This window comes from Solea senegalensis, linkage group LG16, assembly GCF_019176455.1.
Source record: "Solea senegalensis isolate Sse05_10M linkage group LG16, IFAPA_SoseM_1, whole genome shotgun sequence".
In the NCBI taxonomy this organism is placed as follows: Eukaryota; Metazoa; Chordata; class Actinopteri; order Pleuronectiformes; family Soleidae; genus Solea; species Solea senegalensis.
In genome coordinates this window covers 8,761,222-8,775,967 of record NC_058036.1, presented here as the reverse complement: position 1 = coordinate 8,775,967, position 14,746 = coordinate 8,761,222, and the positions used below count along the sequence as shown (strand labels likewise).

Below are 14,746 nucleotides of genomic sequence, written 5' to 3'. Positions count from 1 at the left end.
TACATTTTTATCAGTTTTTCCTTTAAACTTCTAGTTAAGCAAAAGGGAACCACCATTATTGTTTTATAAATAATAGATTTTTAGTTCTTAGAATAATTTGTGAATATTAATATAAATTTACTTCTATAGCCTCTCTAGGTGTCAATGACTGTTCTCATGATTCTCAAGGCTTTTCAAGGTGCTGGTTGGAAATTTCATTTCAGCTCTCTACACAGTTTTTATGCTAAGCTAACTCCTAAACTATAGCTTGAAACAGGACATTTTCTTAATGTGGAAAATACAGTAATTATTTATGAATCCTCAAGTGTGTTTCTACCCAAACTACTGCAGATCATTTCAACACTAAGTTACTGCATATTATTACTGCTTTTGTTCGTACAACAAAAGACATTTTCACATGTAAAAAAAAAAAAATATATGATGCATTTTAAAAAATTAATTTTTGTTTGACTTCGTCCCACTGAGTTTTTCTTTCTTCTTTTTCTGAAGGGACAGGCCACGTTCACGTTTCAGAACACCAAATGTATCAATATTTTAAACTCACTTTTTTTTTCTTAAATACCATTCCCTTAAAGGTACACATAATTAAAGGCATATTCATAATGTTTTCTAATTCTAACAGATTCTCTGAATGCTAGAATTCTGGTGCACATTTTCAACTGGGTTTTTAACAAAAACAAAAAATTATAGATTTTAAATTTAGGACTTTAAGGTCGAATCCACCAACAAAGAAAGTTTTTGCACACATTTGAGTCGTCAAACTGACGTAACGGACGACTTTGACTCGCACGAATTCACATTTCCTCTTGGACCAATAAGATTGTCACATTAACGTAAGACGTTTCAAGAATCACATGTATTGCTCAAAAATGGCTGCGCGAAAAACAAATCTCCAGCTTAGTTTTACAGGCTACAGACCAATAATGTATTTAATAAATAAATAAATAAAAACGGGAAAATGTGAAGCGGGCGGTTTTTGGTCAAAGGCTGTTCGATGATGCAGAGTGGCTCGGGTTTGTTTTTTTTTTTGTTTTTTAACAGTGTACTGGAAAAAAATAACTGCAGATTTGGTGTTTTACTCTCCTGAACTGGATGTTCTTTATGGTTGTTTTTGCCTTTTTAAGTGACCCTAAAGCCCTTGAAACATGTCGGGAAACACAGGCTTTTTTTTCATTCCTGAACTTGGTTCTTAACCAATGACGGTGAAAAGCAAAACAGACAAATAGCTCCCTCCTCTTCCTCCTCACTGCTCCAAACAACCCTCTCTCATTATTGCTTGCATGTTAATACGTACAATACGGGGGAGACATTCTTGTCTCTGAGGACGGACACAAAATGATTTCACAGTCAGACTCGAGCATGAGTGACAGTAAGAGTCCTAAAGAAAAGACAAAACCTTTCTTTCTTTCTTTCTTTCTTTCTTGTTTTTTTTCCTCTGTGGCCCCTCGAGTTCTCTCTGCTCTGAGAGACACAACATGGACGTTTGCTGGTGTATTCAGGATGTAGCAAGTCACAAATTCTTTGGAATTTCATTTGTTAAGCCGAGATGACGGAGCCTGCGGGATTTTCACGTAGTGTCCCGTCACAGGACGCAGCGTTTTCACACACACACACACACACACACACACTCTTTACATCCGCACTAATTATTTCCAAATAATAACACTCATACTCAAACACTCTCTGCGTTCTCAATGCAACTCATCTGAAAACACAATTGGCACAGATTATCAAAATAAATACCCTGGAAGCTTGGCACTATGCAAAAGAAACTTCACATTGTTGTTGGTTTTTTTTTTGAAAGAAATCTTATAAAAAAAAAAACTATTGAATAATCTCAGTCTAGTCCACATTTTCATTATTCTCACTATTACTTATATACTATATGCTGATGAAGGTCACACCAGTGTCGTAAACCTCTGAATGACATAACTACCACTGAAACAATATAGCTCCTATTCAAATAGAATATTTTTTTTCCACAAACGTACATCAAAATTAAGTATCTAACATCTATCAGACTCTAGATAGTGCTTTTGTCTGGTATGCATCTCTTTAATAGTGCCTTTTATTTTTTTTCCCCCACTCCTCCCTCTTCTGTAAAACAATCAGATCCTTTCAAAGGAAAATCTGAAACCCAGAAAAAAAAATCTCTTTTTTCAGTTCTGGGAACAGATTAGAAGTCACATACTTTGCTTAATCCCACCTTGGACTGATGTTTCTGTATCTTTGTGGACGTCCGTCGAGGCTCGTGACCTCACAGGTGTCCCTCCAGGATGCTGGTGACCGCCTGATCCAGTGATGGGCCTGATGTGGTCCTGGTTGGGGCTGTGGACGGGCCCTGCAGTCGCTGCAGCTCCAGGATGCTGTCGATGGCACTCTGTAGGTGTTCGCTGAGCATGTTGTCCTCTTGGAGGGACGGTGGCGGCGGACTGAACTGCGTCTCGAGCTGGGGAGACGCATCTAGCTTGTAATATTTCAGTTTTGGGGCACTGACATCACTGGGAGGCAGCTCGAAGCAAGAAGCCTGTGGTTCTGGCAAGGAGAGGGGTTTTGGGGCTTTTATTTTGGAATTAGGTGCTGTCTGTGGGACTTCCTCTTCAGTGTCAGACTGCAGACCTCCATTGGAAACCTCCTCATCATGATGCGGATGCTGGTGTGCTCCGTTGGGTGTGTGGGAGTGGCGTTCATTCACAGCACTACCGCCATTGGTCAGCTGCCCCGTGTGGTCCCTCTTGAGTCCTGGGTCACAGGCCGAGTTGTGGACCACCTTACGGGAGCCAGACTCCTGCTTGATGGTGAGTCTGAGGGCACCGCGGGAGCTGGAACGGTACGTCTTCAATCCTGGGGGTCGGTCGGACAGTCTGGACCAAGCTGGTGGAGAGGAGGGGCTGTCAGAGGAGTGTGGGTGGGAGGGGCCAGAGGAGTGGCCTTCACTGGGGGAAGACACTGATGTAGCCAAGGCTGTCATGAATGACTCTGGAAGAAAAGATTAAACAGACCAGGTCAGTGCATCCAGATTATCACATAACCAAAATCATGTTGATACTTTTGCTTCCTGTACGTTATTTATTCACGACTGTCCTGTGTATTTGAGTTATGGAGTACCACAGGGCTCTATTCTTAGCCCGAGATTATTTTTCTTACTTAAGTGTAGTATTTGTGCTAAAAAGTTTGACTTAAAATGAAAGGAGTTGAGTTACTTTCTTAACAAAAATGTACTTTTCTTAAATAGTGACATTTTCTAAATGATCTTGTTATTTTTTATTTATTTCATGTTACTTAACTTGAACTTTTATAAATACTTACATAGATTTTTTACTGTAAGGTATTTTCATTTACTACTTTAAGTATTATTCTGTGAAAAGGATGAATTTGTAGTAGTGTTAATGAATGTGCACTGTAAAAAAGAAGAAGTATTTTGTTTTGTCGAACATCAAACGTCACTAGAGATTTGTATAATGAGAGAATCTTTTTTTTTTTTTTAGTGGACTCATTAATATTTCCCAGGATCCGACAGCAGTCACGTCTGACATGTATCTGCTTCCTTCCTCTTCTCCAACTTTTAATTAACATACGTCCCTGTTTTAATTTGCTCGTCACCTCTCGCAGCTCTTCTTTTTTAGTCTTTCTCAGCACGACCTTGCTCTACATTTACACAGCTTAATTACACATTCACACCTGGGAGCAAATATGGAGGTTAAGTGTCGCACACCGAGGAGCTGCCAAATTAGTTTGTAAGAAAATAACAGTGTGCCACTAATTCACTTTGCCCCCCCCCCCCGGTCCAGATTTTCCTTCTGAGCTCTGTGGATTTTGAAGCGCTTTCATTTTTTTTGTTTTAGTTGAAAACAGATGCACACACTCACACACACAGCTGTTGTGGTGCTTGATGACTGCTGCTGTCTCCTGCTGGGACACTGACCTGGGTCTCTGCGGGCTCGCCGTCTGTCCTCCACCAAAGCGTATCGCTCCGCCTGAAGGAAGAGACGCTCCAGCATCACCATCTCAGCCGAAGGACTCTCCTGCTGTGAGAACATGTTCATATCTCATTAAACAACACGGCTACAACCTCTCCGGCGAGGACCACTGTGGTGAATATTTGTGTTTTTGGTTCATTATTTACACGAGATAAACAAACGCTGGTGATGTCTGACAGTTCCACGATAGACTGAGTCAACAATTTAATTGTCTTATTTAATCAGCTTTGTTTGGGACGATGTAGGGAACTTTGAAAACAGAAAATTACAAACCTCATCTTCCTGAAAACCTGTAATTTGTTCATTTTCCAGAGAACGTAACAATGTTGATGCTCAACGTACGGCTTCCTGTTTGCGTTACACAGTTTCTTGATGTGGCTGTGTCTCATATGTCTCATATGTCTCATGCATATTCAGCAACACTTTCTGCCGTTGCAGTTTTACGCACTAAGATTTCCCCTGATGCTCGAAATCTTTCCTCAAAACAAAATTGTGTTCTATGAATGATAATAGGCCATGTGATGGACTGGCGACCAGGCCAGGGTGTACCCCGCCTTTCACCCTGAGTCAGCTGGGATTGACACCAGTGCCCCCCCCCCCGCGACCCTCACGTGGAGGATAAAGTAAGAGAAGATGAATGAATGAATGAATTATCTACAATATTGCGCTGAGAAACACTGTATTTGTAGTATAACCTGTCCAGTCCTTTACATGATAGATTTTGGTGTTTATTGCATCCCAAGAAATTGAGTTTGTGATTAAAACGCAGGCTTAGTTTTGATGTGGGAGTGATTCTCGACTCGGAGCAGGTGAAGATGAAGAGAAAGATCCGAGTATGCGGTGACTGTGTCTCACCTGAGCTTCTTTAAGCAGTAGCTGCCTGTATTTGTTCACCATGTCCTTGGTGCGTCTCAGCAGGAAACAGGACACGGTGTCAAACTCCTGGTCCACTGTGGAGAGAAGAACATCGACACGTGATGATTCACTCTGCCAACGAAGGTATTATTGAACTGTTTGTACATTTTAGCTTTTCAACAGGATTTTACTGATGGGAAAAAGCATTAAATTGCTTATGTCTGGTCTTGCTGTTGTTTCTAGAGGAAAAATAGCAGCGTGTTTCCTATGGCTGGGGTTTGAATTTAATTTTATTAATCCCCTTAGGGAAAGTATTCCTCTGCATTTGACCCATCCTAGAATTAGGAGCAGTGGGGATTTGAATCGGCGACCCTCCAGTTACAAGTCAAGTTCCCTTTCCACTTGGCCACGGGCTGCTCTGACTTTTCCAGATTGAAATTTGATTTGAGCGGGCGTTCCAGTTCTACATAGAAACAACCACTCAACTCATAAATGTAGACTTCTGAATAAAAGTGGAACACAGCGTTATCGTCGCCACTGCCCATCATTTTTCAGAGGTGGACAACTGACACCAGAAATCCTCACTCAAACATATGAGGGGTTTTTTTGTGTCGTTGAACGTACCGGCTACTCCGTGTACTGACCTGAAGTGAAGTCGTTCTCAGTCGGCAGGTGACCCGCGCAGGTGTGATACGGCAGCAGGTGTCGCACGGCGTCCGTCAGTGTGGAGAAGGCGGGGACGGTGAACTGGTGCTGAACTGCTCTGTGGTCCAGACCAAGCTGCTGCTGGAACCTGAAGGACACAGTGACGGTGTAATGACTGGTAAAGTAAACAGTAGAAGTAGTAGTATAGTTGAACTAGTTGTTCTGCAAATTGTCACTAAACCCCTTACTCTCCTGCACCAAAAAATAAAATAAAAAAATAAAAAGTTGAGAAAAGGCAGTGTTGATCATGTGCCAATACCTCACTTAAAAAAACCCTTAACTATCCCTTTACAATACCCTGAAAATACATGAAATAATTGGGTAAAAAAAGGACAAACATGATTTTGAGAAGTAGTTTTTTCTTCAGAGCTGCGTCTCTTACCTGTGCCTGCGCGTTGCTGGTGTGAGCTTCTCCTCTCTCTGCTGCTCCACAAGAAGACCTGCCAGCTGGCAGACACACACATATACCACATTTTGGATTAGATCAAAGGATGCACACGGGGAAGCACTTTAACGCCATAAATAATACATATTCTGTGTTAAGCAAATAATCGTTGCAAAGACGGATTTCTGCTCCAATTCACAGGAACCCGGCCATTCAGCCAATCAGTGAACTAGAGAGTAATTAGGGTGAGTGTGTGTTTTTTGAAGCTTTAGCTCAAAAAGATTTAATATTTGTTGGTTTTCTATGTTGTCCATTATTGTAAAGTTTCTATTTTTGGAGATAAACCTGGAAAAAAGACACACATATTTCAATGAAGTAAGTCAGCGTGGGATGTTTCTCTATTATAATAATAATAATAAGAAGAAGAATTAGTAATAAAGAAAACAATAGTACACTAAGTCGCTGTCTCAGCAAACCTTATTACTTGTATAAAAAAATAAGTGAAAGGGAAACACATTATTAGTGATTAAAAAGTAGATGTTTACGTCAGATTTTGTCGACTTTACATTCAAAACAAACACAAATGTGTGACCGAACATGTGATTAGCAGTCTTTTCCTGCTCTGGGGGTCCCACCTTGGTGCCTGGTTGCAGGGTGGTCTGGATTGGGGGACACTCGCTGGGATCTGGAGGCGCGTGAAGCTGCTGGACGCCCGGAGCAGCAGGAGAGTGTGGACGGACATCGAGAGTAAACGCTTTACCCTCCACGGCCAAGGCAGCTGTTGGCTCTGCCAGAGTGAAGATGGTGGTCATGATAATTACAGTGATGGTGGAAAAGCTCGTTTTTAAGGCTGGAATGGTTGGACTCACTGTTGTGTGTGTGCTGTTGGACAGCAGAGTCTTCTCCTCCTTTGCAGAGACCAGCAGCCGTGGGATCAGGCTGCTGCTGAGGCACCAAGAGGCTGACGAGCTGAAGGGAGGAGCTGTTGTGGACTGGAGTGTGTGTCGAAGGCTGAGGCTTGGAAACAGGAACCTGGACTCGGACCTGGACCTGGGGCAAAGGCTGGGAAACTGACGACTGGATCTGCACCTGGTTTGGGGCAAATAAGGCCGGTGAGACATGCAGCTGGTGAGGGACCTGGCTCTGGTCCTGTTGCACGATGAGGGTCTGTGGAGCTGTGGTCTTGGGAATTGAACCCTCGGTTCCGGGGAGAGTAATGTGAGGTCCAGCTGGAGGAGAGAATGCTGTTCTCCCACTGTCCTGACCCGGTGAGGAGGAGGAGGAGAGCAGCGGCGAGTCCTCGGGGTCTGAGTGGAGCGGAGAAGCCTCGACACACTGGTCAGATGTGACGCAAGGACCAGGAACTGCATGGGTCTGAGGTTGAGTCTCTCTCTCAATGGTGGAGACAAGAGTCTCCATGGGAACCACTGGCAGTGCGTCAACCAGCAGGTCAGATGTGATGGGAGAGCTAAGTGCTTGCTGTGGGAGACAAAGACAGTTGTGGTGAGACAGACTTTACAGCAGGGCTGAAAACAAAATAATCCAAAGACATTCTTTGATGAAGATTAAACGTGTGTGAAAACAGCTTTATAAAAGAAATCTTGATAAAATGTGTACATTTTTGTTAAGTTTCTCTATGATTTTGATATTTTTTTATGAAATAGACATCTTTACTTTTCTTTTTCAGTCTTTGGTCCTATATTAAAGGTTTGGGAAATGAAAAGCATGAATCTCTCTCTGACCTGTTGCAGGTGTTGCATAAAGGCTTGGTTGGGGCTCATCGAGTGGGTCACCTCGGCCACCACCTGGGTCATGTCTGCTGGTGGCATTAAAAGTTTTGGCATCTCTGCAGCTGCGTCAGGAGGCAGAGGAGGTTCCGGAGGAGGAGGAGGCTGCAGGACCGTAACTACAGGAGGAGAGGAGGTCTGTAGCCCTGCAGAGGCGGGCTGCACTGACACATGCTGGAGGACATGTCCATACGTCTGTGACAGAGGGAGAAATCAGTCTTAAGAATATGTTCATCTCTTTTATTTTGTCATTGGACGACCGTGTCCGACTGGAAATCAAAGTTTGTTTGTCTCCTGCACCAAAGTCTATGGATGAAATCTGTGTTTTTAGCTCTTAGGGACACAGGAGCTGCTTAAAAGATGATATAGATTTGATTTGTTGAGTCTTTTGCTAAAATGTGTCCTTTTTTTGTCTATAGTTGCTACAATGTTACAGTTGCTTTCAAATTCAATGTGCCCTCTTTTCTGCAGAGGTGTAAGCTCACCTGTGGCAGTGCGTGGAATGTCTCGTCTGAGCCGCTCCTCTCGTCTTGAACTCTCTCTGGCAGAAGCACCACAGATGTTGGCTGGAGGCTCAGCTGTCCCTCTGTGACGCCCGCCTGAGTCGCCGGGGCCTGGGCAGCGAACGGCAGCCCCTGAACCACCGAGGGACCGTTAACGATCGAGATGGAAGTGAGATCTGAGGGAAGCATCCCTGAACTGTTGATCAAGGTGATGTGGTTTCCAAGAGCGGGGCTGTGGACCAGGGTGGCACGCTGCCCCTGCCCTCCTGGAGTGTAGGTTCCAGCCAGCTGGGCTGGCATCTGGAAGACGGTAGGGGGCGCTGACTGTAGATGCAAGGGTCCTGACAGCACAGTGGCCTGGCGGAGCGCGAGCTGCCCTGTGGGGGTGGTGAAGACGGGGCTGAAGTTGAGCTGCCTTTGGGGTACGGTAAGGATCTGAGAGCCGTCTACGAGCTGCCCGGACGAAGTCACACTGTGGACCGACGGACCTTGGTGAGTGTGAGTCAGCAGTGGTCGAGCTGCACTGACTGACTGGGAGATGGTAACAGGGCATTGGCCTGGAAGAAGGAACTGGTTTTGGCCTTGGAAGAGTCCCTGAGGCTGGAGCACAAAGGAGCCGCCCTGGTTGACCAGCTGCAGGCTGACTGGTTTGGGGAGCTGCTGCTGCTGCTGCGTGGGCTGTGGTGGTGGAGCGGCAGGCTTTTGGCCTGAAGGTTGGGACAGAAGAATATTTGGTGAAGCCGCTCCAGAAACAAATGTTAGACCAGGAGTGGGTTTCTGCCCAGGTGGCTTGGGGCTAATTTGGACCAGTCTGGGCTGAATGCTGATGGGTTGCAGCTTGGGTTGGATGGGGAGCGGGGCCCTCTGCAGCATGATTCCTGGCGCCGCCGCCGTCGCTCTCAGAGTTGGAGTGATTAGGGGACGAGTGGACACGCTGGACACAGCCTTGTGGATGATCATACTGGAGGCCTGGGCGGGACTCAGAGAGAACGGGGTGTCTGGAGAGGGAGCAGGGAACACATTTCCAGGCAGGAGCCCCATAAGCTGAGGTGGAGCAGCGGGTTTCAGAGAAGGACAGCCAGGCCCGACAGCCAGGAGTGACGGCTGAGGAGGCTCCACTGCTGCCTGAGTGTCTCTGGGCAATGCCACAGTGACGGGCAACGTCACAGACTTGGGGACAAACGGTAGAGAGGGAGGAGAGAGGAGAGGAGCTGGGGAGTACAGAGACAGAGTGTCTCCAGTTTGGGCCAGACCTGCCTCCAGAGCCATGGTCTGCTCCGTGATCTCAGCCTCCTGCAGGCTCTGCTGGAGGATATCACACGCCACCTCCGCCTCCTCCATTTCCGGCACTTCTCCCTCCTTCTCCTCACACCCACCCTCCACAGGTTGCCCACCCTGCGCCATCTGTGGGTCTTCTGCACCCTCCGGCGATGACAGCAGAGCCTCCTCCAGGAAGGACAGGTCCACGCACCCGGGGGGAGGCGTGTCTGGGGAATCCCTGCCATCTCCCAGCAGAGAGCCGGGGCTCTGCGAGGCCAGGAGACACGGCGGGACAGAGAGAGAGCAGAGAGCATTGTGTGATTAAACAAGAGTTTACACGGAAAAAAAGAACCCCCATGAGGGAGATGTTGCTTGTTGTGACGCTGCAGGCTGTGGATCCAGACACTTACAGGGGCATCTGTGAAGAGGGAGGGCTCCCCAGAGGAGGAGTTAATGAGCAGGTCTTCAGTCTGCAGCTGTGGGATGAAATCACCAAATTTTGGGTTGGGCTTGTGCTCGTGCCCACATCCCACAAAAAAAACAAGGATTTCCATTTCAAATCATTCAAACAGTTGATCTTAACTTCTTCTGTTACCTCATTGGTCCCATGAAGGAAGTCGTTCAGGGCTTGGGGGTCGCTGCGAAGATGAAGACGAGGAGGATTATAATCACACGCAAACAAATGAAGCTGTAATTCATCATTTCTAAATATTGTAAATTGTAAATGTAAAGTTCACACTATGCTGCTTCAGTATCAGCACTGACGTTTTGTATCGTGTCAGCTTTTCATAGCCCCTTGGAACTTGTGTTTTTGGAGCCCTTATATGCTATTTTCGGGAAAAATAGCAATTTTTTGTTGTGTGTTTACAAATACAACTAACACAACTTTGGGGAAACAATGATGTCATAGCGCCACCTTTTACCTGGCCACCTGGCATGTATACTCCAGCATTTAGAGTCATTTTGGGGGGATTTTCTGTGTATGAAGACATTTCTTGAAATAATGCCATGCTTACAAAAAACCTTTTTAACTACACTTTTTTGCTTTTCCATTAGCGATAGTACCTGGTACTTTTTTAGGACCTGGACACAAGGATCAAACCGAACTGTAGATCAGTTAAAAAGTCTTAAAAATCCTGAAAACATGTGTTAATCTCCAACATTTAGCTTTGTAAAAATCTCATATTTAACAGTCTGGTGTATTTAGTGACAGCACTGCTGAAACCCCGCGATCGTGAGCAGTTCAGTGTCAGAAACAATCTACCTTTCCCATTCTTGATTCACTACTGGACACTCTAAATTGACCGTAGGTGTCCAGGGTGTACCCCGCCTATCACACTATGTCAGCTGAGATTGGCACAGCGCCCCCTGTGACCCTCCTGTGGAGGATAAAGCGGATGGATGGAAGTTACACTGGAGCTTAAAGGACAGTCGCAAAATAAGAATCCGACAAACTCACCATAAAACATCAAGTAGACAAGTCCCATCTTCATCCTCCATGTCAACTGCGAGGAAGAGGATGACAAAAGTGAGTAGTGCTAACAACGTTTAACTCCTTATTGTCATTATATCAAGGTTTCTACACAAGCGTAATAAAAAATAATCCCTGAACTTCTGTCCTCTCAACCTATGTTCTGGATATGTACTTGTTGTCTTTTTGTTATTCTGTAAAGCTGGGGTAAGTCAAATTTTTTTTGAATATCAGAAACAAAACATCAAATCTTCATCAGGCAAAACGGATGTCACTTGTATCTTAAAACTGCTCTTAAAATGCCATTAATCTTAATCTTAATATTCTGCTGAAATCATTTTTGGTCAATAAAATATGTAAATGATTGACAAATGCTTTCAAAAAAAAATTTTTTTAAGTTCAACCTTTTCTTTTAAAGGTTTTTATGGAGCTGCAGAGTTGCACGTGTTATTTATTTATTTTTGAATTGTGGCTATCTGATGCTCCTTCGTGTGTCTTTTGACCCTGAGGTCACGGTCCCTGTGATCCACGACACCAGAGATCACAGCACGTTCTGAACCTACTTCATATGTGAGGCCCCATACAGAGCGGTCAGGCTGAGTTCTGGTGGAGGCCTCATGGGAAGTCGTGGTCGGGCTTCGCTGTTGTCTGGAGGAGAGAAACCGGGCCGAGGCGGCGAGATGGCGATAGGTTCTCTCGGCGAGGAAGGGACATCTCTGCGTCCTCACTCTGTGGAGAGGCTGGAGGTGAGACACACACACACACACTGACTCTGCTTTGACTGTCATTCATTAAACCCTTACCTTCAGTTCCTCAGTAAAGAGGTTCTGCCTCATTAGAAGCATCTGTTTGTCTCCATGAGGACGACCCTTTGTCTTTCACTAAAACTGTCTTTTAAGCCAGGTAGAGTACGGGCTTCATTAATAATAAATAACATTGAATTTAGTTTAACCTGAGCCTCAGATATGAGGTTCTACCTTAGCACCAGGTTTTGGTCTCCATAAGGACTACTGCCCCTTACTGTAAGTCAGTGTTTATTACAGAACTCAAAGCTTTAAGGGTCATCTGAGGTCATCTGAGGTCATCTGAGGTTACCAGAGGCCAAACCTGTGAGATACTTAAGATCAATATAGTGATTGATGAGTTTCTCCAGAGTCAGTGCTGCTGCAGTGATTTGGTCGCAGACACGCAGCGGTTACAAACTGCTCTCAGTCTGTTCCAATAATAGCATCACACACACGCGTTCTTGCACAACGTCCTTCATGAGGACACTCACAGACAGGATGTTCACTCTTCCTTGAACCATCACAACCCGAACCGGAACACTTGCCCCTCAAAAAAAGTCTTAAACATCTCATTTTAAGGTGTGAACATGAGGGCCTGTCACATTATAACATTACATTTATTTGACTGTATTGATTAAACTGGAGGCTGATGAGGAAAATGCAAGATATAGTTGCTTCTTATTACAGACATGAGGAGCAGATGTGAACTTCTCCTCTTCTCTTATTTCTTCTCTCTGTTCTCCTTCTCCTATCCTCTCTCTTTTCTCTTCTTTTCCTTCTCTCCTGTTCTCCTTCCCTTATCCTTTTTCTTTTCTTCTCTTCGCCTCCCCCTTTCATCTTTCCTGTTCTCCTCCTTGTCCCGTCTTATTCTCCTTCTCCCATCCTCTTTTATCTTCTCCTATCCTCTCTCTTTTCTCTTCTCTTCCTTCTCTCCTGTTCTCCTTCCCTTATCCTTTTTCTTTTCTTCTCTTCGCCTCCCCCTTTCCTCTTCCTGTTCTCCTCCTTGTCCCGTCTTATTCTCCTTCTCCCATCCTCTTTTATCTTCTCCTATCCTCTTTATTTTTCTTCTCTTCTCCTCCCCTTTCTTCTCTCCTGTTCTCCTCCTTGTCTGTTCTTCTCCTCTCCTCATGACTGAGTCAGAAAAACCCACTGATCCACAGGAGGAGCAGCAGCGTGGATCACCTCATCCACCTCACATCCTGAGCTCGAAACCCCTCATCCTCTCTTTCTCTCCGACACATTTTTGTTTACAACAAGATGAAGGCTACACCACCACCATCATCATCATGATCTCCTCTCCTCTGTGTGTGTGTGTGTGTGTGTGTGTGTGTGTCTGTGGAGGAACCGCAATCAATGTCCAATGAAATCCACGCATCATCTAAACCTGCAGCGGTGGAAACAACAACAACAACAACAACAACAATTCACTCACATCACATTCACAGGTTACATAAGGTGAACGTGCGTTCATGCGTTCATTAATGTCCCGTTTAAAAAATGACGCGTGGATGCGGAGCCGTCGCCGCCGCGTGCACCATGTGCTGTTTATTATTATTATTATTATTGTTATTATTATTATTGTTATCGTCATTAATATAGTCGTTGATGTTAATGACAGTGGCGGCAGAGACAGCAGCTGCTTCACTGACTCACATCGTGGTAACAAAAGATTGCCTTGTGTTTTAATATCATCAGCCGCGGAGCTGCTGTTCTCCTCACAGCATCATCACCATCATCATCCTCATCACCATCCTCACCATCATCATCATATCTGGACCATTAAAGGGTAATTCTGCAATTCACACACACGCACGGAATAAACAACAACAAGAGGCGCGAGGAAGAGGAGGAGGAGGAGAGAGAAAAACTCACCCCTTCTTTGTGGTTTATTGTCCTGTCAGTCGGGCCTCTGCGCCATCGATTCTCACTCAGTGGTCTTTTCAGATGCTAAGAGGAGGGAGGAAGAGGGAGAAGGAGGAGGGTAGGGTGGGATGGAAGAGGAGGGGTGAAGGGGGTGAAGGGGGAGGAGGAGGAGGGGGGACAACAGGGGAGGGTGTGAGAAACAGACTGAGGGAGAGCTGATCACAGCACCACAAAGGTGGATTTAAACACAGGAGTGTAAACTGAGAGGAGGAGGAGGAGGAGGAGGAGGAACCAGCTCGAGCTGCGCCGCCACCGCCTGCACGAGCTCAAGTCTGGCCGCCTCCTGCGCTCCTTCAGGCAGCAGACGCAGCGTCAAACCCCCTCCTCCTCCTCCTCTTCCCTCCTCCCTCCTCTTGTTCCAGTGCGGAGCAGCTGCTTCATCCTTGTTACACGTGTTTTCTGTCCACTTAATTGATTTTCATTTTTCTTATTCAAAAAGATCAATATTTCCTGAGTGGCTGGTTTACTTCAGCGCCAAAGGGAAGAAAAGCAGACGGGAATATACTGTATATATACTTCTACTACTACTACTGCTGCTGCTGCTACTACTACAGCTGTCACTACTACTACTATTACTGCTGCCGCTACTACTATTTCTACTACTACTGCTGCTACTACAACTGTCACTACTACTACTATTACTGCTACTACTACTGCTGCTACTACACTGTCACTACTACTGCTGCTACTACTACTACTACTGCTGCTGCTGCTACTGTCACTACTACTGCTGCTGCTGTCACTACTTCTACTACTACTACTACTACTACTATTACTACTGCTGCTACTACTACTACTGCTGCTACCTGTCACTACTACTATTACTACTACTGCTGCTACTACCACTACTGCTACTACTGCTGCTACAGCTGTCACTACTTCTACTATCACTACTACTATTGCTGCCGCTACTACTACTTCTACTACTACTGCTGCAACTGTCACTACTACTACTACTACTACAACTGTCACTACTGCTACTACTACTGCTGCTACTACAACTGTCACTACTACTTCTACTACTGCTGCTGCTACTATAACTGTCACTACTACTGCTGTCACTATACTTCAACTGCTACTACAGCCATTGTT

The 14,746-nt window shown here is 45.2% G+C and overlaps 1 protein-coding gene across 4 annotated transcripts; it reads right to left on the bottom strand.

The window, feature by feature from the left end:
• Positions 1-1,436: 1,436 nt before the first annotated feature.
• si:ch211-168d23.3 (BRD4-interacting chromatin-remodeling complex-associated protein) lies at positions 1,437-13,694 on the bottom strand. Of its 4 annotated transcripts, none has more exons than XM_044047326.1 (14): positions 13,604-13,694; positions 11,510-11,686; positions 10,935-10,980; positions 10,071-10,113; positions 9,886-9,951; positions 8,198-9,742; positions 7,668-7,907; positions 6,795-7,404; positions 6,561-6,712; positions 5,923-5,987; positions 5,480-5,628; positions 4,836-4,930; positions 3,926-4,028; positions 1,437-2,979 (listed from the first exon to the last, which is right to left on the bottom strand). In XM_044047326.1, the coding sequence occupies exons 3-14, from the start codon at positions 10,973-10,975 to the stop codon at positions 2,258-2,260; spliced, it is 3,831 nt and encodes a 1,276-aa protein (XP_043903261.1). In that variant the 5' UTR covers positions 10,976-10,980; positions 11,510-11,686; positions 13,604-13,694; the 3' UTR covers positions 1,437-2,257. The 4 variants fall into 4 exon arrangements, with proteins under 4 accessions (XP_043903261.1, XP_043903260.1, XP_043903263.1 ...); XM_044047325.1 differs by having other exon boundaries at positions 11,510-11,675; XM_044047328.1 differs by having other exon boundaries at positions 3,926-4,025; positions 11,510-11,675.
• Positions 13,695-14,746: the final 1,052 nt, after the last annotated feature.